Source organism: Chiloscyllium punctatum, chromosome 4 (assembly GCF_047496795.1).
Source record: "Chiloscyllium punctatum isolate Juve2018m chromosome 4, sChiPun1.3, whole genome shotgun sequence".
NCBI lineage: Eukaryota > Metazoa > Chordata > Chondrichthyes > Orectolobiformes > Hemiscylliidae > Chiloscyllium > Chiloscyllium punctatum.
Window position 1 is genome coordinate 95,075,519 of NC_092742.1, and position 13,837 is coordinate 95,089,355.

The 13,837-nt window shown below is 39.4% G+C and overlaps 1 protein-coding gene across 1 annotated transcript in view; it reads right to left on the bottom strand.

The window, feature by feature from the left end:
- LOC140476552 (neutral alpha-glucosidase C-like) overlaps positions 1-13,837 on the bottom strand; it is a 117,796-nt gene that overhangs the window by 41,483 nt on the left and 62,476 nt on the right. Inside the window, exons 14-17 of the mRNA XM_072569334.1 lie at positions 13,135-13,214; positions 8,009-8,152; positions 2,770-2,866; positions 372-473 (exon numbers count right to left, since the gene is read on the bottom strand). Coding sequence (XP_072425435.1) covers positions 372-473; positions 2,770-2,866; positions 8,009-8,152; positions 13,135-13,214 — 423 coding nt within the window. The remainder of the gene's footprint in view (positions 1-371; positions 474-2,769; positions 2,867-8,008; positions 8,153-13,134; positions 13,215-13,837) is intronic.

Consider the following 13,837-nt stretch of genomic DNA (forward strand, 5'->3'; position numbering starts at 1 on the left):
CTAAGCCACGATACTGCAGTACGATACTGCACACTATGGAGCAATTTATCATGGCCAATCCACTTAGCCTGCACCTTTGGACTGTGGGAGCACCCAGAGGAAAGCCACACACACACATGGGGAAAATGTGCAAACGCTACACAGCCACCAAAGGTCAGAATTAAATCCGGGTCCTTGGCACTGTGAGGCGGCAGTGCTAAACATTGTCAAGAGTTTTGGTGTCTCAGAGATTTAAGGAAAGTAAGGAGAGGGTAGGAAAGTGGAGTTGAAGTACAAGATCAGCTATGATCATACTGAAAGGTAGACCAGGCTTGGTAGGCCACATGGTCCACTCCTGCTCCAAACTCTTGTTTTCATGAGTTGACTCTTACCTCCACAGAAGGAGATTCCAGTTATACTGAGATTAAGTAGCATCGGGATTGAGATTTTAAGGTAACTCCATTCAGCTACATTGTCTCCTGTCCATACAGCTCCTAATAAACAGAATAAACTTGGAATGAGAAAGCAGTAAAGCAGGAAAGAATAATCTTTTTCTTTGCGCACATTTCATTGAATTTCTTTTGGGCAATTCACTCTTTCTGCTGTTCACTTCCAAAGGTCAGTCATTCTCTGGCACTTTAACAAAGAGAGCTTTCTTTCAACATAAACTTTGATGGTGAATATTAGGAAGCTCTTTCACAATAGTGAACATTACAAGCCAGTCTCATCCTGTCCATAAAGGGCATCTACCAAGAGTCATTTGTCCAGTGATAAAAAGCTTGGTGATTTTGCCCTCTGTCACCCAGTGGCACAGGCCAAGTGTAGCATTCTAACATCCTAAATGATAAAAGTTTGGGTAAGAGCTTGATCAACTGGAACGTCAAAAGGCAGATGGCTTTGTGGTTGGTGTTATCACCATAGCTTTACAAAGTGACCACATATGGACACAGTCAGCATTTTGAATCAGGCATTGAAACTGGGATCAGAAATGCAATCAGTAGCATTATGGGTTGCATTATTGTTTTGTTCTCTATTTCTGCCTCTCAATTCATCCTTCACAATCCCAGCTCAAACTTGTTAAGATTACTACAATGGCTCAATTTAGTTTTAAAAAGGTTATTTTGTCCTTTTTTTAGGAAGAGAGGTCATAAAGGCAGAGGTGCAAGGAGTCTAGTTTAACAATATGAGGGGAGTGGCCAGTTCTCCTAGTTCAGTTTTTTTCTAGTTTGTTTATAGCTGTAACAGTCACAAAATGTGTGATTCCAGGGGAGCTGCAAGCTTCAGTAAAGAACTCTATTGACTTTCTTCTGAAATCTCTCTTTGGATGTGTTTCATTCCTGCCTGTAGGAACCTGTATGGATTTACATTCCTGCCAAGGGGTGTGTTTATGGGTTGGAACAGTTAATTAGTTAAGTAGTGGTATCAGGTCAGTTTTCCAATAGTTGTTATTCTAAATTCTGTTTTCTTCTGTTTGTGTTTCAACTGCAGTGTTTAAATAAATTCTATTTTGCTTAAAGCCGACTTGTTGACCAGTTGGAACACCCACTTCATATCTGCCTTTAAAATACAAAAAACGTAGGGTCTAGGCTACCTTCTCAAAATATTTTAAAAATAGAGATCAAAATAAAAGCTATCATGGTCCAATGAATCAGGCCTATTGACCCATCAGGTCTCATCACGCCTCCTTAGGACTTGGTAAAATTTCTCCTTCATTCACCTTGAATGTCTTGGAAAGAGGCACACAACCTTAGCTCAGCACTGAGAAAGAGTTGATGCATTGTGCAGAAACAGGAAATTTGTGCCAGCAACAAATTTCCAAACAAACAATAAAATTTGATTTGAACTGAGAAAGGTTGAGTGACTCTTGAAAGCTACAAGGATTATATAATATTTGTGCCTATGTGATCCCAGTTCTCAAGCTGGATTTCTAAAGAAGTTTGCTTATTGCATCTGAAGCTTAAAATAGCACAGGTGATCACAGATAGAGCAGCATATCTTCATGGTCAGCAGAAGTCCATGTAAATAGCTAAAACTGCTTAGCTGTTCCAAGCTGCTTGGATTCTGCCATTCTTGCCACAGCAAAATGGACATTTCTAACTCTGCTGAGCTAAGATTCAGACTTTTATGCCAGACATTCCCACTTTAATACTGTTATTCCAACAGTTCAGAAAAAAGCCACCAAATGGAACAAACATACTGTTATATATTCGGACAGAGTAGAGATGAGCTTCCATGAGGATTTTTGTATTATCAACCATAACATTTGGAGAATTCAGCAGAGATTCACTGCCAGTGTACACTAGATAAACCACATCCAGGTTTCTTTCCAGCCCACAGCCTTTCTCTACATTACTGAAAGATTCAGCACACTCACAGGTTCATACCTAAAACAAAAACCGAAAATGCTGGAGAAACCCAGTAGGTCCGACAGCATCTGTAGACAGAAAAACAGAGTTAACATTTCAAGTCCAATGACCCTTCGACAGAATTCAAGATAGCTGTGAAAGAGTGGTATTAGGCTGATGACAGGGTGAGGCGGGGTTGGGGATGGGGAGAGTGGGGATCATGTACACAGTACATGAGAATGGTGCTGAGAGGGAAAGAGATAACAAAAGAGAGATAGGCAAACAAAAAGATTGCTGCTGATGAGTTAAGAGAGAGAGAGAAGTACTTGGTATGGTGCAAAGAAAACGTGTATGGCTTAAAATGGATTGGCTGTGCTGGGAGTGACCCATCCAAAATAGGACCTAGCCACATAAGCCTTAATCCTGTCAGCTCCTGACCACTTACCATATCTCTGTGAACCAGCAAAGAAGGAGCGAGTCAAGACAAATGGCCTCTCCATTCCTCTAGATCGACGAATCAGACCTTCAGCTGTTGCCCATTGCTGGTGCAAAACACACAGAAACATAAGGTCAACCCTGCAGTTTGTTTTAATACTTTAGAGAACAAAAGTTTAAAAACTGCTCCAAACTCAGGGAATCTAATAGTGACATCGGAGTGTTACCTATCTGAGTCCATTCTGTCAGTTAAAGGAAATCCCCAGTTTACAAGAATGACTGTTCCAGGGGTCAGGCTCTTGATCTTAAGAACATGAACCATGGTGGCTTATCCAACCTGTCCCATTGAGTTGTGACACCTTCTTCATCACAATATGCGTATTTTTCACTTGAGACCTGTCATCTCCAGGGAGCAGGTGGCCATCCACCTTGATGTGGAGGAAACATCTGAGGAATTCCTTCTCGATTGCAAGCCAATGGAACTGCAGGCTACAGTTGTTTGGGTCCTGATGGACTTAGCGAAGGTCTTAAAAAAGGTGTCTGATGAAGTAGTAATACATGTATTGGTGTTAGTTTTGCAAAATTCCCTAAGTTCAGGAAAAGTTCTATCAGATTGGAGGTACATCTTTCGCTTCTGCAGTCAAGAACGAAGGGAGGCATTAAACAGGAAATGACAGACCAGTTCGCTTGAAGTCTACTGGGGTCAAGTATTGAAAATCATTCATTAAGAAGATTATAGTTATGCACTCAGAAGAACTCAAGTTGTTGGGGAAAAGTAAATCGTTTGCCAAAACGTTTAAAACAAAATAGTCAGGAGACGAGAGCTTGAGCAATTAACTCGCTTTAACATGGCCATGGGGAATTACATCTTCATTCAGAAGAGTCCGACGCAACTCCAATGAAATACAGAATGCTACAATGTATATCGTAAAATACAAACCCACTGCCCATTAATTACACAACCCAAGGGCAATTGTAAGGTCCACATACATTGTCCAGACCTACATTTCTTAATGTCTGCAAAACTGAATGTTATCTTAAACTGCAGGTTCAGCTGGGTTAAAACAACTGATAAGGGACAGAGAGAAACAATATATCATTCTGTGAGCAGCACTATCTAATGGCCTGAAGAGCACAGACAGCCTGTAGCTGCAAGGTCATACTATCAAAACAGCATTCCTCAGCCAGAGTACAGTCAGCATTATGCTAGCAGGCTACATTGTACTGCAAAAATTGCTTTCTGACAAAATAGCTTCACAGAATTTTGTGTCAATTTTGGTCAAATTTTGCCACATTAAGAGGGAAGAGTCAAAAATAGTTTTGCAAAACAGAAAACATGTTTCATCAATTTATTAGAGTTCACCAGAGGAAAAAGAAATGTGATGTAGATCAAGTGAAGCCTGTTGGTGCACTGTGCTTGGATTTCTAAAAGTCATTTGACAATCTGCCACATATGTTCTGGGAGTAATTAGCACATATATATTAGCTGACTGACAGAAAGCAGAAATTATTCATAAATGAGTTTCTTTCTGCCTGTCAGGATGAGATTAATGGAGTACTGTAGGGATCTATGATAGGGTCCAAGCTTTTTAACAATTTATATCAATGATAGAACAGCAAAGCCATGGCAGCTAAATTTGCAGATGGCACAAAGATAGATAGTAACGTATGTTGAAAAGAGGACATAACAAGATTGCAGATGGACATAGAAAGATTGAATGAGTGGGCATTAAATATGGTGCAGTGTAACTGTGAGAACATGTGAAGTTGATCAATTTGGCAGAAAGCATAAAATGAGAAAAGTATGATTGAAATGGAGAATGATTCCTGAGGGGGCATAAGGATATGAGTGTAATGGTGCATGAGTCACGAAAAATAATGCAGTAGAGTCAGTAATTAAGATGATTAATGGAATTTTATCTTTGATTACTAGAGGAACAGAACATAAAAATTAAATGATGTGGAGATGCCGGTTTTGGACTGGGGTGGACAAAGTTAAAAATCACATAATACCAGGTTATAGTCCAACAGGTTTATTTGGAAGTACTAGCTTTCAGAGCGCTGCTCCTTTGTAAGCTTCAGTTATTATATGGCATTAGGGAAATCCCATCTGGAGTAGTGTGTACAGTTCTGATTTCCTTATTTATGGAAGGGTGCAAAGTTATTGGAGGTGGTTCAGAAAAAGTTTGCTACCTTGACACCTGGATTGAGCAAGGTGTCTTACGTGGAATGTAGTAGGATAGAATACTAATTTATCATCACTCATATTTTTACAAGAAATACAGTGAAAAGTGTTTAAGTTTCCATATTCTGGTGCCTAATATTTGGACAGACTGGGCTTGTTTCCTCTAGAGTTTAGAAAAGTTTAAAAAAACTCAAGAAGCTTGACAACATCTAAGACAATGCAGCCTGCTTGATTTGCACTGCATTCACAAGTAGCTACTCCCTCCATTATTCATGTTCAGTAGCAGCAGTGTGCACTACCTACAAGATGCACTGCAGAAATTCACCAAAAATCCTTGGACAGCAGCTTCCAAACCCAAGGTCATATTCATCTAGAAGGAGAAGGACAGCAGATTCATGGGAACACCACCACCTGTAGATTCCCCATCAAACCACATACCATCCTGACTTGGAAATGTATCACTGCTCCTTTAGTATTGCTGGGTCAGAATCCTGGAATTCCCTCTCTAAGGTAAAGGTGGGTAAACTTACAGCACATGGACTGCAGCAGTTCAAGAAGGCAGCTCACTACCACCTTCACAAGAGCCACTAGGAATGTGTAATAAATGCTGGCTAGCCAGTGACACCCGCATCCCAGAAGTGAATAAAGGGGGTACGTGAGAATGTGAAAGTTGACATACAAATATATCATTCCTGAAGAAGGGCTCATGCCCGAAACATCGATTCTCCTGCTCCTTAGATGCTGCCTGACCTGCAACACATTTTCAGCTCTGATCTCCAGCAGCTGCAGTCCTCACTTTCTCAAACAAATATATCAACCAAGATCTTAAAGAATAGCAGGGGGGGCTCAAGGAGTTGAATGGTCTACTTCTGTCCCAATTTCAAAGGATCGAGATAATCCAGGAGAATACTTTGTCCTGATGCAGCATATCTCTTTTATCAGTGAACTTTGCCCAAGACAAAATCAGGTCCATTTCTCAGTTGATAATATTCTACAACATGACAGTCACTACATCAGCTGCTCTTGACCAAAGTCATGTTCTAAGAGAAATGGCACACTATCAATGTTCTGCATGTTTCATGTAACTTGCACATGGGAGTATCACATCAGCATTTGGTGTTATGACGCAACATTGTAAAAATGTGGAATAATGTAGTGATGGCTGGTCTCATGATATCAACAGAGATGTATCGTTAGCACAAACAAGAGGAGTTTTGTTTAACAGAAGTTTACAATCCTATATCTGAAAAGAAGAAGTACTTGTAAAAGGGATGGACTTTTAGCATCCATGGACATTAATATATATGATCTGATAAGCAGTTCAGAGGCGAAGTTGAAAGACGAGAAAATTAATGTGGAAGGCTATGTAAAAAATTGGAATAACAGAGAGCTAGGAAAAGACGGCAGGTTGCTTTGTTAGTTAACAATGGCATAAGATTATTGATGACAGACCACTTTAACGTTAAAAGATATAGAATCAGTTTGGGTAGTGATAAGGAATAGTTAAGATCAGAGGTTTTGTGTGGGAATAGTTGAAAAGCCCCCAATAGTGGTTACAATCAAACAGATATTTATGAAAAATCCTCAATAATTATTCGTGACTTTAACTTCCATATCGTTTGGGAGAATGAGAGTGATATCTTAGAAAATGCATTCAGAAAATGTCTTTGGGATAATTTCTTCGAACATATTCCAGACAATACAAAAATTGGTGGAGTTGTGGATAATGAGGAATGTTGTCAAAGAATACAGCAGGATATAGATCTGTTACAAAGTTGGGCTGAGAAACAGCAATTGGAATGTAATCCAGGTAAATGTGAGGAGTTGCATTTTGGGAGGTGAAAGTAAAAATAAATGATAGGAACTTTAGGAGCATTGATATGTACAGAAATCTTGGGGTGCAAGTCCATTGCTTTCTGAAAGTGGCAACACAAGTGGATATGGTGGTAAATAAGTCTTATGGCATGCTTTCCTTCATCAGTCGTAGCATCAAGTATAAAAGTTGGCAAGTCATGTTGCAACTACAGAAAATTTTAGTTTGATGACATTTGGAGTACTGAGTACAGTTCTGGTCACCATACTATGGGAGGGATGTGGAGGCAAGAGATATTTACCAGGATATTGCTCAGATTGGAGTGTATTAGTTATAAGGAGAGGTTGGACAAACTTGCATTGTTTACACAAGGGTGTGGGAGACTGAGTGGCAACCTGATAGAAGAAGAGGAAATTATGAGAGGGCTAGATAGAGTGGGTAGTTGTTTTCTTTTTCCCACAGTGGAAGCGTCAAATACTTGGGAGTATAGACTTAAAGTGAGAGGGGGAAAGTTTAAAGAAGATGTGTGAGGCAAGCATTTTTAGGCAGAGGGTGTTACACGTCTAGAACATGTTGCCAAGGCAGCTGGTGGAAGCAGATATGACAGCTATGTTTAAAAGGCATTTTGACAGACATGTGAAGTTAAGAGAATACTGGGATACGAATCATGGCAGGCAGATGAGATTAGAATGGCACTGTGGTCAGCACAGACATGGTGGCCTGAAGAGCCTATTCCTGTGCTATACTATTCTATGTTAAAAGTGGTTGGAATATTACAGTCAGGAAGTTTTATTGCAGTTGTACAGGGCATTACTGAGACCATATGTTGAGCACTACATACAGCTTTGATCTCTTTATCAACGTTCCCTTTAAGACACACAGCCAGCTCTGGAAGCTGCTGCACTTTGAAGGTCCACACAACACCAGAAAAAATTAGAAAGAACCTCATCCTTACATGAAAAAAAATTGTTTTTAAAGCAATTCAGAAAGCATTCACTTGATTCATTCCTGGGATTAAAAACTTATTTTATGGAGAAAGGTTGAAATCTTTATTCCTAATAACATCTCTCACTTCAATGAGTACAAAATTCACAAAAATAAATTTCCAGTTAGAACAGGATACAATGCATAATGAATCCATCTTGTAGGTCTGTGAATTACTAGTTCTCCACCACTACAGTTACTGATAATGTGGACTCCAACAATCTCCAGAAAACAATCTATATGCCAGTTGCACAAATCATCATTTACCTGATAAAAACCATACAGGTTGTGCATCTCTCGGTGCTCCCATCCACCAGCATGCATTGCATTCTTGTGCATAGTGAGTTCAGGTCCACTAAACACAGCTGGCTCATTCATGTCATTCCAGACAAAAAGAATATCTGTGGAATCCTGCAAAACAGAAATGCATTCCATGGATTAACAAACTGCTTTCTCCTTTCTTTTTCCTCCTCTTTGCTCTTAATTGCATTCCATGGGCACTTCTTGCCCCAATGTGATAATATTCCATGTATGGGTCTAAATTGTAATTGGGATGAAACTGGTCTTTGATAAAATAGGCAATTATGAATCAGCAACCAGTTTACCAGATACAACTGAAAGAAATTAAGAAGAAAATTGAACAGGGGTTGGAAAGAGCTGATAGGTCATTTAATCCCTTTCACCACCATCATCAAGGACAAATTTCACTTTGCTCACATAGTTTATTTTACTGTAGGGAAGGCACCATATGAGCTCAAATCCAACCCCAACTTATGTTCACACACTTGCACAGATCACTGAATAGTAACAAGTGCAATACCTGAGCAAGTGTTTCAATTTCCACGGAGGCACAACTCCAGAAATCCTGGCCCCAAATATGATGCATTATTTTCAGACGGCTTGGCGTTCAGTTCTAATTTGTGTACTTATGGCACACAAAGCCAACTGCTGGTGTGCTAGTTTCAACTGGAATAGACCCTAGACTGCCTTTGGTGAGATCAGCAAATTTAGTTCTGATCCCAAAATAAAGCAGCCATCATCTGATCTGAAAGAACATACTGGACAGAATTAAAAATAGGGGCTGGGTTTTGCCCGCCAGATGGAGAGGCAGTGAGAGCATGAGGTTGTCTCTTTTCGAAATGAAACGCTATATTAAATGCTGATTGAAACCTCAGGATACTTACCATATCCTACCCATGTCAGTTCCTACTATCTTAGTAACCTATGCTACCCACAGACCATGGCCCTTTATCCTTCCTATGTCAACTTAGTGGCAACCCATGTCCACCATTATGTGCTCATACATCTTGCAAACTGAACTTCCATGGCCAGGTCTCAGGACCTATACTCAGAGGAGATGGAGTTCCCAAATGTCTTTTGAAGGGTTAACTATTTAAGAAAAAAAAACTCTCATTGATAAAAATCTATTCACCACATTTAATTTCCTTGAATTCCTTATAAAGGCAAGTTCTAGGACAAAGAGGGTACAGCTGGTTGGAGCTGTCAAACTATGAAATGACAGACATCAGACTGTGATAACAAAAGGCTGTGAAAAGAGTCATGTAGCACTAATCCGGGAATGATCACATATGGATTTAAGTCAACTGACAGGAACAAACAGATCTACCTCTCCGAAGGACTCCAGCAGCTTTGGACTTTCTCTTATCAAGTCGAAAGTGAGCAACTTGTGTTTTCAACATTTTGAACACTGAAGCGAAAGTCAGATAAAATCAAATTGTGAAGTTTAAATATGCAAATTAAAACCCATTCCAAAACCAACCAAAATTCCTGTGAAAATGAAATGATGTCTGGAGTTGTCCTTCAGAGCCATTTTTGTAACAGGCTCCCCAAGTTTATTAAAGTTAATGAAAGAAGAGGCTGTCCTTGTTTGTGAAAGTTTAGGTCTGAGTATTTGTGAATGAGGTACACCATTCCCCAAACACCCCCAATTTATCAACAACATTTTAGGAAACTATACATTAATTAAAACAATTGTTCATATTATCAGCCACAAAAATAACTTACAAAATAAATTAATCTAAAGAATAGACATAAAATTATTAGAAAAAGTAGGAAGCCAGGGGAGAGGTTTAGAATTGAGCAAGACGACAAAAACTTCGATCATGAGGGGCAAAATAAAGTATGAGAGCAAACTTGCAGGACACATAAAAACTAACTTTAAAAGCTTCTATAAAAGATTACTCAATACCAGGTTATAGTCTAACAAATTTATTTGGAAGGTGCATGGATCAGGTGGATGAAAGAGCAGCATTCTGAAAGCTAGTGCCTCCAAATAAACCTGTCGGACTCTAACCTGGTGTTGTGTGATTTTTAACTTTGTCCACCCGAGTCCAACACTGGCTCCTCCACATCATTAGCATAAAAAATTAGCAAAGACAACTATAGGTCCCTTATAGTCAGAAACTGGGGAAATTACTTGGGGAACAATGTAATGGCAGAAGAAATGAACACATACTTTAGTTCTACCTTCACAAAAGAGGACACAAATAATTAGAGAAGCAGGAGTCTAGTATGAAGTAAGAATTGAAGAAAATCAATATTACCAAAAAAAGATATGCTGTTCGAGAAATTAATGAAGTTAATGGCTGACATAATCCAAGGGCTAATAATCTGTATCCCAGAGTACTAAAGGAGGTTGCCCTGGAAACACTGGATGTATTTCTGAAGAACAGCCATACTGGACTCGTAACATTAACTATGTTTCTGTCTTAATGAATACTGCCAGATGTACTGAGCTTCTCCAGCATTCTCTGTGCTTGTTTCAGATTTCCAGTATCTGCAGTATTTTGCCTTTATTATATTTATTGCTCTGATCTATTTTGTGCCTCTCTGGTTTTTGCATGAGATTCTTTTCTGCCTTTTTCTTACAACTCAGGCAAGATCAGAGAACTTCACACACAGGAGAAACACATGACCTTCACAAAATTCTTGGGTTCATACAAAAAAAGGTAAAGTCATCATAGTTTTTGTTGGTGCTGATCCTTCAGACATGTAGTAACCCTGATTTCTTGTGTTCACACTGTTTTTAGAATACTTTATCCCTTCTCCTGATAATGTAAAAACAAATAGATAATGCTTTAAAATATGATTTTCTGCAGTTGGATCAAATCAGTTAGCTTGTGACTTGATAGTTGAAGGGTGCATGACATTCAGTGGTAGTGTTTTTACCTCTGGGTCAGGAGACCAGAATTCAAATCTCACCTGATCCAGAAGTGTGTAATAACATTCCTGAACAGATTAATTTGAAAATATCATCATGTGTCTTGATCGCTGAGGCCTTGTGGTGCGGTGACAGTGTCCCTACTCTAAGCCAGAACACCTCTCTGCTGCAGAAATGTGTAATACCATCACTAAGCAGGTTGATTAGAAGATACCTGTGACTTGATGGTAAAGACTATTGTGGTGCAGCGTTACTATCCTTAATACTGAGCAGGACACCCAGGTTCAAACACCACCTGTTCCAAAGGTGTGTAATAAAATCTGATTCCTGGAATGGCAGGACTAATGCATTTTGAAAGTACAAGTAAGGACAGAACTTACACAATTAATGGTAGGATCTTGGATAGTGTTGTGGAACAGACAGACATAAGGTTCAGGTACATAATTCTTTGAAATTTGCATCACAGGTAGACAGGGTGGTTAAGAAGGCATTGAGCATGCTTGCCTTCATTGCTTAGACCTTTAAGGAGAGGAGTTGGGACATCATGTTTAGGTTGTATTGATGATGCCCCTTCTGGAGTACCGTGTGCAATCCTGTTACAGGAAGGATATTATTACAACAGAGAAGCTTCAGAAAACATTTACCAGTATGTTGCCGGGAATGGGGTGTTTGAGTTTAAAAAAAAAACTGGAAAGGCTGGGACCTTTTTCACTGGAGCATAGGAGGTTGAGGGGGCGACCTTTTTGAGGTTGATAAGATCATGAGGGTTACAGGTAAGATGAATGACAATGGTCTTTTTCTAGGGTCAAGGAGTCCAACCTCAAGGGCATATTTTCAAGGTTCTAAAAAGATTTAAGGGGTAACTTTTTTTTACCAAGAGTAGTTTGTGTGCGGAATGAGAAAGTGGTGGATGCAGGTACAGTTACAACACTTAAAAGATATTTGGGTAAGTTCATGATTATGAAAGGTTTGGAAAGATTTGGGCCAAATACAGGCAGGTGGGACTGGTTTAGTTTGGAATTATGATCGGCATGGACTAATTAGACTGAAGGGTCTATTTTCATGCTGTACGTGACTCTATGACTCTGTCATGAAAGATTGAGTCAGTTAGGATTGCATTCACCATTATTTAGAAAAATGAGGGAGATCGCATTGAAACTTATAAAATTCTAACAGGACTAGATAGGTTAGATGCAAGAAGGACATTCCTGATGGTGGGCAAGTCCAGAACCAAAGGTTCAAGGAAGGGGTAAACCTTTTAGGACTGAGATGAAGGGAAATGTTTTCACTCAGACAGTGGTAACCCTTTGGAATTAACTACCACAGAAAGTCGTTGAGGCCAAAATGACATGCATTTTCAAGTAGACAGTTGACATAGCTCATGTGGCTAAAGGGATCAATGGAGAGTGAGATTAGTGCATTAAGTTCGATGATCAGCCATGGTAATATTGAATGGTGGAGCAGGCTTAAGGGGTCAAATGGCCTACTCCTGCTCCTATCCCCTACATTTTTATGATTAGAAAATATCCGAGATTGGTGGTTGGGAGGTCTCTTGTGGCGCAGTGTTAGTGACCCTATATCTGAACCAGAGGACTCAGAGGTATATAACAGCATCTTTGAAAAGTTGGGAAGCAAAATATCTGCGACTTGCCGGATTAAACTGGTAACTGATTCAGAAACATGGGTGACTTATCAGTGGAGGATAAAAGAGAAAAGTAACACAGGCGATTTGGCAGTGGAAAATATAGTTCAGTGACTTGATAGATAGGGCTTTTGTAACACACTGATAGTATTCCTACCTTTGAACCAGGAGGCCTGGGTTCAAGCTCCACTTGCTTCAGAGGTTTATCATACCACAACTCAAAAGGTTGATTATAAACAATCTGTGACTTGACGGGTCAAACCTTTCAACTTCCACCTCAACTCCCTTGATTTTATCCACATTTTTATGACGACTGTTTGTCTGAATCTCCTCCTCTCCCCAGAAATTGTATATGTTTCTCATCCCTTCAATGACACCATACTTAAATTCAAAGATGCCACACTGTCTCGAACTCGAACATATTCTGCCTCAAAGTTATGAAATAATGTAAATCCCTTCTTTTGTGTTCTCTTCTACAGTCAAAAACCAGTCTGGCGTCCCCTATTTACAGTCTCACCTCCTTTCGCCTGCAACCTTCAACTGCGACAATAAATATTTTAAAATACTTACCTTGTATTGGTCCAATCCGTGCTTGTTGGCATACCAGTTGCGGACTATGGGATTTGTGAAGTCTAAATAGGCTGACACACCTAATAATGCACAAAAATACAAAAACAAATTCCTGTTTATTCATATCTTGCAAAAACCTGACACTCATGATAGGAGTGGACAGCAAGATACTTAATTCTTGATATACCTGGACCAAAGCAGAATTTGGAGAATTCATACTATGAAACCAGCAGCAAATCACACTTCTAGGAAACAGAATTAGAATGTACTAATATTTTTCATCAACCAGTTCAGACCTATCATGACATCAGCAGATTCAAAAATATCTAAGCATAAAGGAGAGAATGGCCACATCCACTTTTCACACATTAAAGTCTCATAAATCATAAAATAAGTAGCCAGGCAATTTGTTTCTTGTGATATCAGCTGAAGATGAATGCTGATGGAAAGAATTCATCTGCAAAGTCTAGGTTACACATTCAAGTTTCTGGAACAGGATTTGAACTCAAAACCTTCTGACTCAGATGCAAGAGCTTCACCACTGAGCTGAGGCTGACATCAAAGAGAGAGGGAGGGAATGAGTGTGTCAAGTGAACGAGTAACTGGCAATTAAGCAATGCAAAATATGGAGAAAATTCCACCCACGCATATTTTGTCAGGTTTGAGGCCTGAATATTGTGGAACAAATATTACTGCACACTTA